The sequence below is a fragment of the Amblyomma mixtum genome, chromosome 1 (genome assembly GCF_055824585.1).
Source record: "Amblyomma mixtum isolate Tamu chromosome 1, ASM5582458v1, whole genome shotgun sequence".
Lineage (NCBI taxonomy): Eukaryota > Metazoa > Arthropoda > Arachnida > Ixodida > Ixodidae > Amblyomma > Amblyomma mixtum.
The window spans coordinates 155,936,431-155,957,502 of NC_143012.1; the positions used below are offsets into that span (position 1 = coordinate 155,936,431).

General features: G+C 48.1%; 2 protein-coding genes across 4 annotated transcripts in view; one reads left to right on the top strand and one right to left on the bottom strand.

Annotated features, from left to right (window-relative positions):
- pps (protein partner of snf) overlaps positions 1-21,072 on the top strand; it is a 150,772-nt gene that overhangs the window by 23,373 nt on the left and 106,327 nt on the right. The window lies entirely within an intron of this gene.
- TRAM (translocating chain-associated membrane protein 1) overlaps positions 1-21,072 on the bottom strand; it is a 34,643-nt gene that overhangs the window by 5,698 nt on the left and 7,873 nt on the right. For 2 of the 3 annotated variants that reach the window (XR_016285308.1, XM_089558680.1), the window contains exons 5-10: positions 18,518-18,576; positions 18,174-18,258; positions 17,784-17,854; positions 14,966-15,076; positions 12,195-12,344; positions 3,126-3,298 (exon numbers count right to left, since the gene is read on the bottom strand). Coding sequence is in view for 2 of the 3 variants with exons in the window: in XM_089558680.1 (XP_089414806.1) it covers positions 3,126-3,298; positions 12,195-12,344; positions 14,966-15,076; positions 17,784-17,854; positions 18,174-18,258; positions 18,518-18,576 (649 nt within the window). In the remaining variant the exon portion in view is untranslated. The remainder of the gene's footprint in view (positions 1-3,125; positions 3,299-12,194; positions 12,345-14,965; positions 15,077-17,783; positions 17,855-18,173; positions 18,259-18,517; positions 18,577-21,072) is intronic. The other variant, XM_089558671.1, reaches the window with a different exon arrangement.

Below are 21,072 nucleotides of genomic sequence, written 5' to 3' on the forward strand. Positions count from 1 at the left end.
GCTCAATTGAATTAACCGCAGTCATGAAAATCGGTTGACGCTATTGGCTGGAGGGCTTCTGCTGAGGGGCACCTCCTGCTTCGTCCTTGAGTTATTTGGTTTGGTTTGGTTTATTGGGGTTTAACGTTCCGAAGCAACTCAGGCAATGAGGGACGCCATAGTGGAGGGCTCTGGAAATATCGACCACCTGGGGTTCTTTAACCTGCACTGACATCGCACAGCACACGGGCCTCTAGAATTTCGCCTTCATCAAAATTCCGCTCCCGCGGCCGGGATCGAACCTGCAGACGCAGGTTCGATCCCGAGCACCGTAGCCGAGCACCGTAACTACTGAGCCACCGCGGCAGATCGCCCTTGAGTTGTATCCGACTACAATACTACCGCATTAAAATACAGAGTAAGGGGGTTTAGCCTCAAAACACCACATGCAAGCTTGCTTCAGCAATGGAGGTGTCAATTTTATAGTTCAGTTGCAAAGAAAATACAAATAAAAAAGTGAATCAGAATATAGTTATGAGTACTAACACGGTCAGTTACAATTGCAAATTAAACGCTCTTTCATAAAACACAGCCATGAAAAGAAGAAAATTAACTGCCCACCAAATAATTTCCCCTTGCACTCAGTTTAACAAACAAGTCTGACATGTCAATAGTATGAGCTTATGATTACACAACTGAGATTACCGAAGCATGTGGTGAAGGGATTCACACAGTGAAACACATTCTGCAAGAACACATTGTCCTCTGCTTGCCACAACTCTGCCAGAAATGTCTATTCTGTCAGAAAGATGCCAGACACAGCTATCACAGGTAGGTAGTGCCGCACAGTCGGCATGAAATGAAGCAAAACGGCCAGCAAAATGGAAGAAGACCAGCTACTGGCTCTGTCATGCACCATGCTCTTGTCCCATACGGCATAATAAGACTTCTGTCGAATGTTTTCTTTTTGGGCATAATAAGATGGTTTCTAAATTTTGGCCGATACCTGCAGGGCGGTGAATGCAGATGTTGTGCGAGCACAGTTTACACGCATTACTTTTGAACTCATGCAGCAGCTCTGCCCAATCTGCTGCCATTCGACCCTTCCTGCGGAGCCTTGTGTCTCCTATCACAGTGGAGATTACGCTGGCGATACCACAGTGGAGATTACGCTGGCGATACCACAGTGGAGATTACGCTGGCGATACCACAGTGGAGATTACGCTGGCGATACCACAGTGGAGATTACGCTGGCGATACCACAGTGGAGATTACGCTGGCGATACCACAGTGGAGATTACGCTGGCGATACCACAGTGGAGATTACGCTGGCGATACCACAGTGGAGATTACGCTGGCGATACCACAGTGGAGATTACACTGGCGATACCACAGTGGAGATTACACTGGCGATACCACACTGGCGATACCACACTGGCGATACCACAGTGGCGATACCACAGTGGCGATACCACAGTGGCGATACCACAGTGGCGATACCACAGTGGCGATACCACAGTGGCGATACCACAGTGGCGATACCACAGTGGCGATACCACAGTGGCGATACCACAGTGGCGATACCACAGTGGCGATAGGAGACAGACTTCTATCACCTTACACAACCTTGACAGCAGCACTGATATGTGACTGCATGAAGGTGCACTCATTCACACTTGGTCCGCCTGTGCAGCAGCACTTGACTAGATGACATGCCAAATGCCATGCTGCATTTGTATCTGATCAGCAAGTGCACAGTGCCGACACAGAAACCAGCACCACCTTGCGATTAATGGCCACCAGCAATTTTTTGACAAAACGTGTACAGTATCCTCATCAGAACCCGCATCCATTATACTTTTGAATTTTACAGATCTTTGAAAAAACCCTTATCACTTCAGTGGCCCAAGTCGGTCAATACTCAGTGTGCTCCAATGTAATCAGCTTTTCAAGAACTGCACAACAATAGTGGTGTTCTGAACAGCCTTCCAAGTTGGTTGATCTGTCTAAATCAGATTTCTGCTCCCGGCGGCAAAGTAGATTTAAAGTTTCTCCTGCTTTACTATACGGTTATATTTGAAATTTTGATTTTAATATGTACCATATAAACGAGCGTAAGGGCTGCACCCGTGTACGAGCCATACCCTGTTTTCCGAAAAGAAATATGAAAAAAAAAAAGATCCATTTAAGGGCCGCAACCAAACTCTTCCCCTTCCCCCCAAAAGCGGTGGGGGAAGGGGAGCGCATTTCGAAGCGCTCACTTCCGCTCACATTTTCCTGTGGGTTAACTCTCGGTCTTCAAGAGCATCATTGCACCATGCAAACTGACTGTTCTTGCTTCGCGCGACGAGTGCATTCATTCGCAGCATGACACGACCATGCTGCACTATCTAGTATCGTGATGTGAGAGGGTGCCGACAGGATGAAAGCATGACCATGGCTCAGAAACAATCTAATATTATCGCTTGTAGGCGAAACATGGAGAGTAGCGATTTTCGAGATTTTGAAAACTGGTTTTTTGCAAAGAAGTTATTTTTTTGAAGTTCCTTGATTTTTCGAACTGTTCGATTATTGGGACCATTTTCCGGGTCCCACTGAGTCCGAAAAATTGGTTGGCAAATGTATATGTTACCAGAAATTTTTGCATCTTTCTCTAGGCCTGTAAGAGAGCATGGAGAAAACTCGAAAGAAAGAAATACTGGACCTACGGCTGCAAAACTTTTTACCTACCACTGAGAGCGAAAGTAACAGACCCCCCCCCAGCCAAGTTCTGTCTTGTGCCACTCTACGTAGAGTCGTCAGCTGACAAAGCACTTCTGGTGTCGAAACAAAAAACCAGACTGCACCGGTCTCGACACCAGAAGTTTTTGTCAGGTGGCGCCTCCACGCAGAGTGGCACGGACCACAACTTCGAGGGGGGGGGAGGGGTCTGTTACTTTTGCCCATGATGGTATACATTCATGAGAACATCCAGATATAAGAAATGCATAAGGATCAATGCTGAAAAGCCAAACTTTTGCTCAGGTCGGATGACAATATACAAGTATGCGAAGCAGATGCACTGTCTTTGGGCCTTCCAACTTGAGGAGCGGCACCCAAAGTGGCCCAGCCTTTTTCCCAGGAAATGAGTGGAAGAAGGGGCTCACATTCGTCCTTCTTGGCCTTGCGGTCCTTGCGGTTGGCGGCCGCCTTCTTCTTGGCGGCTGGGTTGGCGCTCTGCTGGGCTTCGGCACGCTCCCTCCGCTGCTGCAGGTGGAAGTTGACAAAGTTCCACATCATCCACGCCTGGAGCAGGCACACAGCCACGATGCAGTTCACCCTGCGCCAACACCAGGAAAAGGGAGGACGCTCGTCATCACGGGCTCACCAAGGCCGAGCGTTTGCGGTGGCACAAATGTTGACGACAGCAGCTATTGCAGCTAGCATCGCAGGGCTTCATTGGCACATTCTGTTGCAGCCAAGCACAGAGGATTAGAAAAACAGTAACAAAACAAAGCAACAAAGAAAAATGCTCGTAATCTTTGAAGTCCGCAAATGCTGCACTTCATAGACAGCTGTAAAGGAAATTGTCACAAACACATGTGACAGGCCATGTCCCACAACGTCGGGAAAACAGCCGTCAGTGATTTCTGCAAACAAAAAATACACTGTGCAGACTCATGCTTATGTACCACCTTCATTTTCCTTCCATATCCACTCTCCATCTTTTATTGTTTCCTACTTTTTGCCCTTCAGCATATTCCATGCAACTGACCTCTGCTACCACATATTGCCGATAAGTAGAGGTTCTTTCCTTTTTTTCCTCAAAAAGTGATATTTCACAGAGAGGGGGGGGGGGAAGGGGGGCTGAAATTATAATCGGAGCCGACCTCTACGTGAGGTTGTAGTCGACCTTGTTACGACCCATCTTGAGACCCGAGATGAAACAGAGGGAGATTCAACGTAGCGGCAATTTTGACGGGTCGTTTGACTTCAACTTGACCCCACGATGACCTCACGAAAAAGGGTGACTTTCTGGGAAGTGACCGACGAGGCTTTTCCCACACTCGGCTCGGCGAAAACGACCTCCCCTTCGAGAAGCAACCGACGACAGGAGAAGAAAGGGTGTCCCTGGTCTTGAAAAAAAGACCCCGGAACGAATCAGAGGAAGCCTGCGCAGCTGCGGCTGTGACGTCAACACGACACAATGCTATAGGAATGCGGACTGCGGACTCGCCAGTTCCCACGTGCGGGCTCTAAGCAGGTGTCTTAGTTGGCAGTGACGTGTGGTGCCGATCTTTTGTGTCGCGATGGAATGTCGCCTGGTGCAGGGGCGGAGTCTTGGGCTATATAACCTGCGACCAAAGTGGGCACGAACGCTCTGGACCTTCGGTAATAGGTCCATCCAGTGGCTCTGAGCCTTGGTTAACAGGCTCATCCAGACGCTCGACGCTATGAACTCTTAACTTTTGATTCCTTGTTCTTCCTTTGTAAATTTATGTAAATAAGTGTCTTGGTTTCTTGCCATTAAATCTGCTTGTTTTTGTAATCGCCAACCATGTAAAGTTCAGACCGTTTCCTTCATCCCGGACGAGCCCCCTTGGTGTTGCAACAACTGGCCACGCTACCTCGAGCCGCAACAACTGGTGGCAGCGGTGGGATCTGCTACCTTGCGTCACAACAACCTACTGTAAAAGCCTGTGTATTTCAGAATTAAGCATATCAAATTTCCTCCTTATATTATATGCGGATCCAGACAATCTTCAGCCCAAATTCGAAGTTCCGGTCTCATTATTACACAGTGCTTTTGCTAGACAGATGGATAAATATTGGCAACCCCTTTGTATCGAGGCAGTGACAAGTGCCACCTTGCCCCAGTAAATGAAATGGTTAATTGTTTTATTTCTTTTGTAACTGTCCACCAAGGTAACCAATGGTCTTGGAAGGCTGGATTCCAAGGGAAGGCAAGTGTAGCACGGGACATCAGAGAGTTAGGTGGGCGGATGAGATTAAGAAGTTTGCGGGGACACGGTGGCTGCAGCTAGTACAGGACAGGGTTAATTGGAGAGAGACGTGGAAGAGGCCTTTGCCCTGCAGTGGGCTTAGTAAGGCTGGTGGTGGTGATAGCCTCCTTTTTTATACTTTGATTCCTGTTCTCTTCATTTTTCCTTGCTTGCAATTCAAGGCAATTTTTCACGCTATAAAGTATATTTCAACGAGAAGAGGCGCTCTCTAGCGCTGGCGTCAGCTGACTGTTTCAATGACCACGTTGGCCTCGTGAGCATGGATGCATGAATACAGTAAAATACCGCTTGAACGAACGTCACTTCAACGAACTATTCAGTTGTACGAACTTTTTTCAAATCCCCCGCCAAATCGCCATTGAACCCAATGCAAACGCCCTTCAGTTTAACGAAATTCAGTGCAGTGCGTGTTTCAGTTTTATGAACGTATTCCGCGGCGCCACATACGTCTCAAAGGTCATACTGATCGCTTCAACGAGTATAACACGCCCTTTTTACTGCATATTTTTATTCCGAGAACGGCGCGGCCATGCTTTAACAAAATAGGCTACCTAGACAGGCTCGTAGCCAGCACAAGCCATAGCTGGCTTTGCACATTTTATTGGCTCCACAGCCATTAGCAGCCAAAGCCATAGCCGCAGCTACAGCCTCAGCTCTACTAGCCCTACTACGAAGAAGCTGCGCGTGCTTCGTGCTAATAATGAGTGCCAAAAGAAAACGCTTGTCTCTTGACGAAAAACAAGAAGTTTTACGTCGACTGGACTCCGGGCAGCGTCAAGTCGACGTTGCGAAAGCTTTTGGAATTCCAGCGTCATCGCTGTCTACCATCAAGAGCCAGCGCCAAGCAATCGCGGCCGCATCGGAAAGTGCGCAGCTCGGCCCCGCGCGCAAACGACTGTGCGCTGGGTATTTTAGCAAAGTGGATGAGGCTGTCGCCACATGGCTCAAGGATTTAAGGTCCAGGAACATTCCGGTTTCTGGACCCATGATACAAGAGAAGGCCGTTGAATTCGCGGCGCTTTTCAGTGTTACCGGCTTTGAAGCAAGCAGTGGATGGCTGCATCGCTTTCGGGCGCGCTACGGAATCGGTTGGAAGCAGGTCTCCGGTGAAGCAAGGAGCGCGGATACCGCTGCTGCAAGCTCGTGGCGTGAGGAAAAATTGCGCGACGTCATCAGCGCCTACAGCCCGGACGACGTATACAACGCCGACGAGACTGGTGTATTTTACCAGCTGCTTCCGGACAAAACCATGTGCTTCAAAGACGACGCGTGCAAAGGTGGGAAACACTCAAAAGTGAGAATTACAGCATTGTTTTGCTGCAACGCATCGGGCACCCACAAGTTGAAGCCCTTAATCATCGGCCGATACGCCCGCCCAAGGTGCTTTAAAGGGCTTGCATCGCTGCCTTGTGATTACGCCCATAATTCAAAGGCCTGGATGTCGCGCGACCTGTTTACGAAGTGGATAGTGGGCGTGAACAATGAAATGGCGAAAAAGAATCGCATGATTTTGTTAATTTTGGATAATTGCTCGGCCCACTTAGTTGACACTCGTCTCAGCAACATCCGAGTCGAGTTTCTCCCGCCCAACTGCACATCAATCTTGCAGCCTCTTGATCTTGGCATTATAAAAAATGTGAAGGTGCACTACAGGCATCGGCTTGTGCAGCGCATTCTCATAAATCTCAGAATGCAGAAGCCTGAGCCAATTAATGTGCGACAGGCAGCTGAAATGCTCACAGGTGCATGGTGGACTGTGAAGCCAACAACGATTGTAAACTGCTGGCAGAAAGCAGGTTTAAATGCTGCAAACTGGACTGCTGTTGATGCCAGTCCTGAAGAGGAAGAAAATGACAGCGATGAAGGGAGCACTGAACCTGGTGACTGGAAGGAATTGTCCGAAAGACTGGGTACAGACAGCCCTCTGCCTTTTGAGGACTATGCCTGCTGTGACTCCCAGGTTGAGACATGTGCCACGCTGACTACGGAAGACATCGTAGCAAGCGCACTACCTCAGGAACAAGAGGAGGAGGAGGAAGAAGAATCTACGGAAGGAGCACCAACTGAAGAAAAAATTTCAGCTAAAGAAGCATTGGTGTGCTTGGAAAAACTAAAGACCTTTGCTGCCCAGCAGACTGTTGTGCCGGAGAAAGTTCACGAGGGCTTGGACATAGTGGCCCAGTTCACAACCGCTGCAGTCTTAAGTGGACAAGTGCAGAAAAAGATTACCGCATTCTTCACAAGGACCTAGGTAGTGAATATCAACTTGCAAATAAATGGGTTGATATCATTCGAACACCCTGTTCTTCCTTTAGCGCGAGATAACAAGCTCCGACATACTTATTTCAGTTGAGTGAACTTTCACTTCAACAAACTTTTTCCAGGGGTCCCTCGAAGTTTGTTCAACTGAAGTTTCACTGTATTCAATAATTTTGAATACTTGGTCAAATAGTAAAATATTTGATATTCGATTCGATCTGAATGTTTGGCATTCGAAATCTCGAAGTATTCGTCTCGAGTGAATAATGGTTCTGGAACTCTTGCTGCATGTGGTTTCAGTTCAGTGCACCTCCGCCGGGATGGCACCGCGGCACATGCGCAACCGAAGCCCTGACTTCGTGCTGCGTGCCTGTGCTCCCGCTCGTGCCACTCTTCCACCCTTCTCCGCGTGAAATTTGCGAAACAAGCGCGACAGCTCGAGCACAAAGGGAAGCAAGCACCAGACACATGGAGATAGGTGCTCCTTTCTGATGCCTGATGTTGGGCGCATGGTACGTATGCCTAGCAGCTAGTCATCATGGGGTCACCTCTTAAAAGCAACAGCTGTGCAGTGATGCAATTGCCATTATGAGCAGCACCTGGAAGCCCCACACATAGGTCTCACAACCCACACAGATGTCGGCACCACATGTAGGTTGGCTCCCCCACTTTCCAGTGGCCATTTTTGCACAAGGTCGACACAGCTTCAATGAATGCAACAAAGCTTCAATGCATTCTCTCTCTCTCTCTTTTTTTTTTTTTTCATGTAATGGCCTTGAGTGCTGCCCATTGTGCCACTGAACCTTTTTTGTGTGCCAGAAGTATTCAAAATAATCACTTAGAAATTATTCAAAGAAAACTACTATATTGCCTTTGGAACAAAAAACCACTGTTCGCACATGCCTAGTTGAGACGCCTATGCTGTAGGAAGCAGTACTCATCTGCTTTGACAAGGAAAATGATTGTAGCTGCCAAAAACACAGGCACCACGTCAAACGCTGTTACATGGACTGGATGATGAGGCAGAGGGAGCCCAACTCTGCAGTTGGATCGCGGATGCTTGGACCAGCATTCCCGAAAAGTACCGTATATTGCCAATTATAAGTCAACCCCCCGGCTCGCCAGCCTCTTTGAGCAAAAAAAAGTGAAACTCCGAATTTAGGTCGACGCTGCTGCACCCTGCGGTCCTAGCTCGCCCAAAAAGTTTTTCAGAAGGCTGAGTCATAAAGAAACATTTATTCGTTCACGAGACATCTCTGACTCGTCATCGCTGGTGAGGACACAGTCGCGATCATCATCTTATGAGCCACTGCTGCCGCTGGTCGTCGGAAGCGGTGCCGAGATGCTGCTCGTGGAAAACGATGTTGCACGTGGTGCGACGTGCAGAAATGGCGAAAGGCACACAACAACGTTGCAAAACATGCTAAAATGCTTCTCGGCTCCTGTGACTGGTCACATGTGGTCTAGTTTTGGATTGGATTTATAGCCGCCTATTTGTATTAAACATTGCCAGCCCGACCGGCTTTGGCCGTTTTTCTGTGGAACGCCCGCGGTTTGTCGATAACAAGTTGCTATCGTATTAAAACAAACCTTTAGTGCGTATCTCAATTAAATTCAAGTTTTTTTAAGCAGATCCACTTTCGCACCGTGTCTGACTACTAGTATTATGGGATTACGAGCGCACGGCGCATGATATTATCTGCAACTTGGTCGAAATTACTTTTGACCCCGCATATAGGCCGACTTTAAGACTCCGCATATACATCGTCTCTAATTATAAGTCGACCCCCTCAACTTTGGAAGGACATTTAAAGAAAAAAACGTCGACTTATGCGCGGCAATATACGGTCTGTTGGTCGCGCTATGAAGAAGTGTGGGCCATCAAGCATGTTCAACGGAGCCAAACAACAGTATCTATAGAAAGAAATCTCCAGAAAGAAACTCTCGAAAGAAGGCACACCTGACGACAACAGTCACTGAGGCCTAGACTCCTGGAGCACTTCCTGGGTGCACACGTCACGCGCCTATGTGCATGCGTCTATGTCGGAGCTGATATGCGCATGCATGTGCCATTTTCCCTGTGAAGCATTTCGGCACCACTTCTGACAACCAGGAGCAGCAGTAGCTCACAAGATAGCAATGAATGCAACTGTACTCTCACAAGCGACGACGAGTCGCAAGAGACGCCTTGTAGACAAATATAAATGTTTCTCTGCATCATCGAGGCGCTGGCCCAGCAGGGACCCAGCGAGCTGGCAACGGCGAGCGGGGACCCAGGCCGCGCGACCGCGCCCAGAGGACGACGTAAGCCCGTGCGGAGCGCGCGTTCTACTCCAGGCCCCAAATAAATGTTTTCACAATCAAAATCCAATCTGCATGACTCTGTCTTCTGAAAACCTTATTGGTGAGCTAAGGCAGCAGGGCTGCAAATTGGGGGGTCAACTTATAATTGTCAGTACAGAACAACCCCTTTATACTTAAAGTCATCCAGACAAGCAAAAATTTTTACTTTATCGGCAGGGTCTTTACTACAGCAGTTGTTGATGATGGCATAGCTCTGAGAATGCTCTCTGCCTACTTACCAAATACAAAGTGCTCACATATAAAAGAAACCCTCACAAATACCTCCCAGCCTGCTCTTATTGACCCTTTATGAGAAAATTATTCATTCTCAATCATCACATTTTATGTTGTTACATTTTCGATTTTGTTTACATCTTGTGTAAGTACTACATTTGCACGCTGTGAATACAACACCAGTGATACCACGTAAAAACCTAAACTTTGCCTGAAGATGAAATTGTCTTCTGCAGCCTCAGCATCATTTAGACAATACAGTGCAACACACAGCCAAGGGCGTGACCATTCGCCCTTTCCTTTCCTGCACTTTTACTAGCTTCCTTTTATCAGCAACAGCCACCTTCTTTCTACATTCATAGCCAGCTTTAGTTTTTTTTTTTTTTTGTCTCATGGCCCCAAGGCTTTCACAAAGTCGGCTTCTCCTCGCCCTCTCGAGCTTGGCAGTGAAGCCATTTTAAAAAGTGACATTTCATAGTCTTTGGCATTCATTTACCTCCTAACTCTTTATTATAGCTGTTTCTTGTCAAAAAATATTTACTATACAGTAGAACCCTGTTCATACGTTTTTCACTGGACCGGGAAAAAAAAACGTAACAGCCGGGAAAACGCAACAGTGAGGAAAGCACCGAAAATTAATGAAAACAGTGCAGCTTTGACTTGAAACAATTTATTTCCGCAAATCGACCCTAGGACTTTAAAAAATCGAGAATGGTGGATTGCAGTTTCTTTCGCTCGCTGGAAAGAACAACGCGTTTCTCAATAGCAAAGGCCGCATTGCTGTCAGCGTCGCTTTGCGGTGCGGCCACACCGCATGCAGCAGTGCTGTGCAGTTCACGCGCTCACTGCAGTCCACGCTGAAGCGACGTTGTGCACAGCGTCAAGCACTGAAATGTTCGTAGGCTGCTCGCCGCGCTGCTCCACGTAGGCCGCCCTGACTGCCTGTCGACTGCGTTTAGTACGTCCAGCTTTTCCTCAAGGGAAAGTGCCTTCCGCTTACCCGACGCTATCACGCCATCAAAGCACGATAAAGATGTTGCGACTGAGAGAAGGATGAAAAGGAAATTGCACGGGCCTGCCAACTGGCTCCAGCAGAGCCACCACCGCCGCCACTTGCAGATAGAGGAGAGTTAAAAGATAAAAAGAAAGAGTGAAAGAAAAGAAAAGACGCGCGTCGCAACAACTGCGTCCGCCGAAGCGGACGCTGGCTGGGAAAAACAGATAAGCGACTGCAGCCGCGCACCTCCTCGTCACCACCTCCCACGATAAAGATCGCGGCATTCGGCGTTCGCGAGGCAGATAGCCATCTAGTGGCGGCTTCTCCAACTCGCGTGCGGCTTCTTGCAGCCAGTTCCGTAGCCAAGCCTGGCCAAGACTCGTCAAAAATCAAAATGGCGATTGGCGCGCATTGTCCGGGCGGGTTCGGGCAGCCCGGTTGCGACGTATCATGCGGGATCGTTTCCTCGGCTACGACGTAACAGCGGGGTTCCCAATACATTGGATCCTATGGAAGCTATGCCGGGACCCGAAGAAAAAGACGTAACAGCCGGGAAAACGCAGCAGTGAGGAACGTAACAGCGGGGTTCTACTGTAAATGAAAAGAGATGTACAGTCGTCTATGGAAGGTGAAATGGGACTGAAGTTTCACTTTGCTATATCAAAGTTTACTATAGCGGAGTTCTACTGTATATGGTAACCATGCTGAGGTGGGTAGCTGCCCCCTTCCACTTTCAAGGGGGGAAGGAGTAATCTTGAATAGCCTAACCTTGAGTTCATACATCAGTATTGTTCTCGGCCCTCCTGGCAGACGTGATGCAGGGGCATGAAATGTTGCTGGTCTTGGGCACAAGCAACCATGCAAAAGAGCACGATGGTGCCCCTAAAATCAAGACTAGCAGATCGAGGTTTGCATAAAAAAACTCATCCCGACACGACATTCTGCAACAGCTGTTTCTAGATCATAAAAGGTCTAACGTGCCGTCCGCCACCCAGTGTTGCCCTCTCTGCTCAGAGGCATGAATGGCACTAGTTTGCGCCACTGACCACAGAGGGCAGCACAAATCAGTCGAAGCAAACGGTGGCACTCCTCTAACCCCAGCTTTTATTGTGCTCGCCACTGAGGCCATTGCTGCAGAACTGGAAAATGAGTTATGCCATCATCACATTTGACACCTAACATAAGATTACCTAGTTGCCGAACGATGCTGTGGCAACTAGAATGGTCCCTTACAGTTCTGGCACAGATAGCAATGTCAACCAGATAGTCACCAGATAGCGGATAGTCAACCAAATCCTTTAACCAACAGGCTTTTGACGATGTTCAGCTAACTACTAAATTGGTCGAAGCAGAGGGGCAGTGGAGCTGTTAGTGGGCACCTGATGAGCTTGGTGTTGAAGTTGCCGGTGCTGAGGCCGATGGGCAGGGCGGCATTCTCGTGCTGGGCAAGGCCGTACCAGAAGGTGAGCACCGACAGCGTGATGGAGGCCAGCCGCACCAGCACAAACAGCACGTTCCACACCGCATACCTGCACGTCACACACATAACACAGATGATCAACCACTCCTCTTAATTTCCCAACATAAAACTGCCAGCAAAGAAGCTGATGACAGGCATAGATGAGAAATGCAAGTGTCTGTGGTATTGGCACATTGACATTTTTAAATACGCATGGGAGATCCATGCACATGGAGTGCAAGTGGGTACAGAAGTGTTAACACCTTAGTACACATGTGTAGAACAGCACCCACAACTTGGCAGCCAATAATTCGAGAAAAAAGAAATGTCAGCCTACAGAATTATTTATATGTGCATAATTTTGTCCGTGTGGCCTGATCCGCTGGGAGCCAATAGATGACAACTGTCTTCAACACTCGGTACTACCACAGACATGTCATCCTCTGCACTGGATTCACCTGGAACCACGAACACACAGTGCCTCAATGCTGCTAGCTCGTCCTTTGTGTTCAGTGGTTGCACCAGAAAGGACAACATGTTATGTCACCCAAAATCTAGAACGGGGTGCATCCATGCTAGCAGGACCTGCCTGGCTTGGGCACTGGCGAAATACATGTTGCAGTAGGGCGCCATTCGCTCAGTGTTGCCAGGCCTAGTGTGCTTTGCATCAAGGCCTGAGCGAAAGTGCTTTGAATCTAATCCCAGTTTGTCATATAAGGTCCAACCCTGTTACCAGTTTACCATCACATGAATAACCTCGCATTAAAACGAATGTATAATTAATTAACATTGGGCCTTTGACAGTGAAGCGCACAGAAAAGCAAGCCACGCAAAGGCCACCTCACAGAAGGCAGTGTGCTGCATGAGTGGAGTCCCCAAGGTATCGTTACTCTCAGTCGAGCGCCAGATCGTTGGAAGATCCTAATAACTAATGATCACTTGATGATTGCCAGTAAACTGATCCAGCAGCCTGTTTCACTCCGGACTGTTAATTCACGCTGATCACTGGGTGCAGTGCATTATGTATTTGAAGGATTCGCCAGGGCTGCACTAATTCATCTTAAAACTACGTGTCACAGCTTATAACGGGGACACGTAATTAGGGCCCAGCTACAGTAAAAGAAATTTTACACAAAAATGCTGGTCCCGCGTAAGGGCTGCACCCAGACAAAACTGTAACAAAAAAAGTGACGCCCTTACATGAGCATGTACAGCAAGTAGGCTAACGTCACTAACTTTTCTGGTCAGCACCAGTTTTCTTTCCTTTACTCGCTCATCTTATATAGTGGTGTTCCCGTCACACACTTGATTTCCACAAAAGGAGTTGTGCCACCTGTGACAGGTCCAAAACATGCTGCTTGTTATGTGCATTGTCTTGTTTATTTATAAATAGTCGTGCTCTGACTTCAACTTTGAAATGAACAATTTTTTCTTCCTTCATGAATATTTGTGCCAAAGCTACCACATTTACAAGATTGTAAGTTGACCTATTCTTTTAGATATGAAAATTCAAAGTGGGGGGGGGGGGGGGGTCAACTTACAATCGAAACCAAAGCATAGCACTATAAATAAAGGCGAGATAAACGAGATATTGGGGATAATACTGCAAGGCTGCAATTTTGTTTGCTCTACAGCTCTACACAGTAGCACTGCGGTAATTCGGAATGTGCCCATGGACACAGCCTTCTTTTCTTTTTTTTTCCCGACATGCGATAAGGGGGGTGTTGACTTACAATTGTGTAAATACGGCAACCCCGACCCAAGTGGAATGCAGTAGTGGAGGACTGTGGATCTATTTCTGGGCATCCGGGGTTCTTTACCACGCACTTGGAATACATGCACACAAATGTTCCTAGCATTTCAACCTCAATCGAAACGCGGCTGCCCTGGATGGGGTAAAACTTGTGGCCTCATGCTCAGTGGCATAATGGTGCAGCCACCACCACTGTCAAATGGCGTTGTGCGGAAAAGCATTCAAGTGCGTTTTGCTACAGGTGTCTCTAATGCTGCGGCCACATGCAGCATCCAAAGTGTGTGATCAAAAGTAAAACACAATTTATATTGTGAACTGCTTCACCTCCCCTCCTACAGTATATGTGGGCATCTGCAGCACCTAGGCACTGCTCACTCTCGCATGTGTTTTTGCTGGTGTCTGAAGCCCGAACATCTCAGTGAAAAAATGACAGTGACCCAGTGTAGGAAGCTGTGGTTCAGGCCGCATGCAAGGCTCCAAAGACAGCCCACCAGGCATTTCTGCCTCCAAATGCATACCGCCAATGACATTCGAGGGGGCCACAAGTCATATATTTTGATAAACTCACAATTTCGTAGAGTTGTATGCTCGTTCAGCATACATTGGCAGAGTCTTGGCAGTGCATTATTGGGCATGCAACATTTCTGAAAAAAATTTTCTCTCTGCCCCAAACTTATTGTGTTCTTGTTTGCACCTGAGATTTGTTTTTCCTTTTTCTTCAACAAAACTGGTGTAATTCTTCCATTCTCCCTTTCTTTCGCTCGCTGCTTTATTGATGTTACTTGACAACTTAACGCTGTTGACGTTTCCATGTTTACACTGACATCCCTCACTCGTACCTCCCCAACTCCCACATGGAACGCCACCCACAGAGTGGATAAATAAGTCAAGATTGCCAAAACAATGCGCACCTCTCGGGTTTGCCCAGACGCACTCACCCGTAGTCGGCGGCCTTGGAGCGCTCGGCGAAGAGCAGTAGCCGGGAGGCGTGGAACACTGTCTCCACCAGGTAGTGCATCACGGACAGGCACAGTGCTATCCTCGAGAAGCTGCAAGAGAGGGCAGCAGGCCGTGTCAGCTGCGGAAGAGCACACTGCCAACAGCACTGACCAGACTGCGGAATCCAGCCTGCAGTGCTGAATCTGCCATTACTACCGGGGCTTAGTATACGTATCATCAATTCGACCTGCCCTGGCACTTTGCCTCCACCAAAAAATGGCACAGGCTGTGACTACAAAGCCCCTTTTGCACAGCTGCAGGGCAGAATAACAAGTCAGCTCATTGGTATTGCAATGCCCCATTTCTGTGCGTGCCCCATTGCCAAAGAATCGAGAATATCGGGACCACTAACACAAGTTCCAATTTCTTCACCAGTAAGGTCACATCCAGACACTGACTGCACTGCAGCACTACACACAGACCCACTGCGGTGGCTCAGTGGTTAAGGCGCTCGTCTACTGAGCCGCAGTACCTGGGTTCAAACCCGACAACGGCGGTCTAATTTCGCTGGAGACGAAAAGGTAGAGGTCCTGTGTACTGTGTGATGTCAGTGCATGTTAAAGGGATGTACTCAAGCAAAATCTTAAAATTGTACAAAAACGCTGGAAACAGATTCTCGGAATGCGATTACACCAAAATCTAGTTGTCACTGTGCATCCTTTTTCAGCGGATGGTTTTATTTTTGATGTTTTATGAGCGCGCGCCAAGCCCTCCTTGCCAGTACGAGGTGAAGAGCATGACGTCATGACAACCTCGTCCGACAGGCAACCAGTCGCGTCCCACGCAATGTCGCACTGCAGTTTGGGTAGACCAAGCGATAAAGGCACGTTCGCACTTGGACATTCGGCGGTGAGAGCGAGCGGAATCCGCCATCGCGGCAGAGATTCTACTGAAATGTCCAGCGGAAAGCCTGATCGGTTAAGGACCGATTTCTGCCGCTGGAAAAAATTCCGGCGATTCTCATCGGCCAATAGGACCATAATAGGATGGCGAGTACGAAGTTGCATTCCCACGGCGACAAATATGGCGGCGCCCTTCGATGCATGACGCCTCACTTTGGACTGGATTCGTCGTTGTTACTGCCTTTTTCAGCGCGTTCAATGGCCATAAATGGGCCACCGGTCTTTCGCTCCATCTCCTGTCGCCCATAAGAAAACGTACGAGTAATAAATTTGCTTTATTGTATTTTTCAATTAAGAGTGACGATTCTGCTCCCTTTAGGCTGAAGAGGGGCACCGGTTTGTTGACAACAATGGTTCCCCTCCTAACCACCAGATGGCGCCACTAGTATAAACATCGTCGCGCTTTGTTTTAAAGTATCGTCGCGCTTTGTTTTAAAGTGAAAATGTTAGAAATGGCATAAGGCCCGGAAAAAATAGCTGCATTTAGCGTATGTAAGCGTGCATACGGTTATGGTATGTAGACAGCATCGATTAACATCTTGCCATATCTTTGTACACCGTGAGCAGATGACACACAGACGACGAGTGGCCAAAGCAAAACTGGAAAACATGCGAGTAGCGATGGCAGTCGTGTTCCTGCGGGAACAGTGGGCGCGCGGGTGTTATGACGTCTAGTCGCAGCTTCCACAGGCGGCCGCCGCCAGGTGCAACGATACGGCAATAAATCGCGATAAAAGCGTGCTATCCACCTTTTTTCGTGAAAATGCTTGTCGCATTTGTGAATTTTAGCAGTCAAGCTCTTGTTTACATTTAAAAGAGCAGCTCCAAAAGTTTAGTTCTATATCCCTTTAAAGAACCCCAGGTGGTCGAAATTTCCAGAGCCCTTCACTACGGCATCCCTCATAGCCTGGGCTGCTTTGGGACGTTAAACCTCATAAAGCAAACCAAATTACACACAGGCATGCTTTGTGAGGCTGAACAGATTGTTTTTCCAAGTGGCAGCGGGCAGTGGCCACCCCATGGTCATGCTGTGGCAGCTCTCTGCAGCCATCAATGAAGTGGTTTTATGCAAGGCCAAGCATTACTCGGCAAGCTCTCTTGCTACATGCTGACAGTCTGTTCTGTGAGGAAAGAGCTAGTACTGGGAAATGATGCAATGCTTGGCCATGTCTTCAGGAGAAAATGATTTCTGGGGTTTAACAACGTCCCAAAGTGACTCAGGCTATGAGGGACGCCGTAGTGGAGGGCTGTGGATGTTTCGACCACCTGGGGTTCTTTAGTGTGCTACTGACATTGCGCAGTGCCTCTAGCATTTCGCCTCCATCGAAATGCGACCGTCGTCACCGGGATCGAACCCACGTCTTCTAGGTAAGCAGATGAGCAACATAACCACTCAGCCACCACTTGAGATGAACAGAAAATTTTTTAATTTCCAAACGTTCTGAAGGTACGGATACTTTGAATAGCATAATCACGGTGCGAATTCAATTGAGCAGCAACTACTTTCTGTAAAATACTCACGTTTTTGAACATTTGTGTACCCTAATTTTAAGCTGTCATGCACTGTGGACGCTTACGTTCCGAGAGTACAAAAGGCCAGTTCAATAATCAAGGGTCGTCGCCGTGCTGGCCACCATGAGTTAAGGCCAAGGACCCAACGGTCAACACAGGGTGTAGGCAAATGAGCCCACCCGTCTGATGCATTATCCCCGCCAGGCCGAAGCTTTCCTCAGCCGAAACGGCCAACGAATAATGCATGTTAGAATGGGTCAGGAGAAGGAAGAAAAATAGAAGTGTCCAGCCCGCGCCGCCAGTTGGCACAAAGTGCTGCCAACGGACAACAAAGGGAACTCACTTGAGAACGTAGGAGACAGCAAAGAAGATGAGGGGAAGCGTCGCTGTGGTGATGCGGCCAGACATCTCGTCCTGCAAGACACAGCAGTCCAACTGAGTGGAACCACCTGGTTCCGGCACAGCACCATCGTAAAAATGTGACATCCCGATGCTTCACTCGGATGACAGATGGGCAGTCATCATGCTCGCACAGGCACCACAGCACTCGTACGACTGACAGTAAAATGAAGTGTTCAGCAACACCCTACATGGCATACTTAATGCACACGCAGGGTTTTTGTTTTATTTATTTTAGAATACTGTGAGAGCCTTCCTGTAAGCCTTACACTGAAAAAAATGAGCCTTAAAGTGAAGAGGCAACGAAAACGGGGGTTCACTGAGAAGCCCTTACCTTCTTGGTCTTTTGGAAGTACAGCTCAGGGTAACAGTGGAGCCAGTAGGCCAGCTGAATGATGAAGTAGAACTTGAACATGAACCTGCACATATGGGGGCAAAAGGAGATCAGTGCTGCAACTCAACTCGCACACACGCACAAAGATAGGGAATGTGGCAGATGCACACACACAGACACCTAGACATACTACTGAAGTGCAACAGCAAAAACTAGCCATAAGCATCGTCCATCAAGCAGATTCATCTGAAAGCCTCTCAGCCCAGAGGAGGAGATTTCAGTGGGCAGCAGTAACCCCGTAAGTGCAACTCCATCGCGCATCCATCAAAGCCACAGGCACTTACGACATCTCGTTGTGAGGGTAGCCCTCCCACAGCTTGTTGATGCCCGGCAGGTAACCTTCCTGCAAAAGGGGACAAACCAGTAAGGCTTGCTGTTGCAATTAGCCAACATCACAGGAAGAAGAAAGGACAGCGCACAAGCAATACCCAAGAGTCATTTACTAACTACACTAGAATCTCAATCATGTGAACCAGGGTCATGAAAAATATTCCTACCACCTAGAACAGAGAAAATCCATGTGTGAAATTTAAGCAGATCTGTTTTTGGTTGATGTGGTCCGTATCATCCGCAGTGGGGTAGGGGGTTGTTTGTAACATCCCAATTTCTGCCCGTTGCACACAATGCACTCTGGCCAAGGCATTTTATGAAATCTTATCAATCGTGATTGTGTCACTGAGATTCTACTGCACATGAACCTTTCATACACAAAGTCAAGTCACACTAACTGGCAAACAAGGAATGTTTCCAGCACCCTACTGGAAATTTTCAAGAACTGCAGACAGCGCCGCAGACGAGCCAACATAGCAACCGTAAAGAGAACTCCGTCTCTGATTAGCCTCGGTGCATTAGCAAGTTTTCTCGATGCACGATTCAGTCACGTGTTCTCACTGAAGTTGAGTGCCCAGTTTTAGCCAAACATTTTGTATTATAATTGGAGTGAAGCACAGAAAAACTGGAGATCGTTGACCTGTGTTGCCAAACATCCGCAATGTAAGGCAAACCGCACTCAATCGTCGCCCGCCTCCAGGACATTTTCAGCGATGTCATGACAGGCAAGCTAAGTTCCTATACGGCGAAGAGGTCAGAAAAATGCAAGCACGTCTTGGTTTTGCTGTAACATCGTTACAGGTAAGCCAGGTTTTGCGAAATTATTGCATATGCACTGAAAACAAAAACAGTTCGCAAAGGTTTTGCTTTCGACCGTCATGTGCTTGGATGTCAATTCAGGTAGCTGAACCCCTGAAGCATATATACCGTATTTATCCAATTCCAACGCGCACCTTTTTTTGGGGAAAATACGTCTCAAAATCGCATGCGCGTTGGATTCGAGTGCAAACCGAAACTGCCCCATAGCTGCCTATCGTCATCGCCATTATACGATGTGGGAGCTCACTAACTGCTGGTAAATATGGGAGCACGTTTGCTCGTCGTTTTCTGCGTCGCAGGAGCCGTTTTCAACCGGTGTGGCGCTTGTCATTGGTCGCGTGCTCAGCGACCACGGACCACGTTCACGGCGACGGCATCCCGTGCACTGCTGCGGGCGGACGCCTCATCACTGCCTTTGCACGATCGAGATACGCGGCTCGAAGAATATGTTGATGAAACAACGATTGTCGCAAACGCGTCATTTCGGCGGTAAAGTTCCAAAAACGATGAGAGTCCTTTCTGTTTTGCGGCCGATTCTCTGACAGAGATTACATCGTCCGCAGGCGGGGCACGCCGCGCCGCTGGCAAGGTCGTGCATCATGCCGATCTCACAGATAACAGCGCTTCTGCGCTCGTTTTTACGCTTGTTTTGGCCGTCGAACATCTTTATCTTTCGCTCAGATGCACTGACGAAGTCATGGATGCTCCGCAAGAAGCTTCGAAGGATCCAAATGGTGCATTGCCGTTGCCGCAGTTACGCCTAGCAGCAGACGAACCTCCCGTCACCGGAGCTCTCTGCTTGCGCTTGGGGCGTCTTCCTTTATACTATCCATGGTAAAACAGCGCGGAAAAAACACGAGGACGGAACAAACACGACAACACGAGCGGTGACTGATGCTTTGTCAGGAACTTGCGTGAACGAAAATCTCGTTTCTCAGTAACATCCATAGCGGAGAAAGGAGAAAAACCCGGGCGGAAGCGTTGGTTCACGTCTCAGTGGCGGCAGAACCAAGAAAGAGCGTCTGCGTCCGACCGTGCGGTGGAATGCTTGTAGCCAATGGAAGGGCTCCGATCGTACACCACGTGATTTGAAGGGCCAGTCGCGACGCTCGACTCGGGCGGGAAACAATCTTTTTTTTTTCGTATTTTTATCGAGAATGCGCCGCTGCCGAAGTGGCTTCTGGTAGAAGATAGGTAGGCCTACTTCCCCGCGAAAATTCAAGAGCGGGCGACGGCGTGGAGCGAAATGCCGCGTTCCCGAAATTCGGTCAAATTCGCACTTTCGCGAGCCACTGCGAGTGCTTTAATTGCATTTTTTACTAACTTCCCATTGATTATCGGCTTTGATTTTTTTATACATAAAAGAAGAGGTTTTGGGGAATACAAAACGCAAGAAAATACAAAATCGACTTTATCGAAAAAAATCGTTTTTTTTTTCACCCTCATCTCTCCTTAAAATATAAAAACGGTTGCAAATTATTTTTATTCGTGGAAGTCACATGCACGTTAGAAGCGGGGCTTGTAGTTTTTTTTTTTTCATTACCAATATCGGGCGCGCGTTAAAATCGGGGCTTGAAATTTTTTTTTTTGTGCCGTAAATTGGGTGCGCGTTGGAATCGGGTAAATACGGTATGTGGCCACCACTTCAGTCAAGCAAGTAACGTCCCCGTATGTACATTCGTGAGCAGAC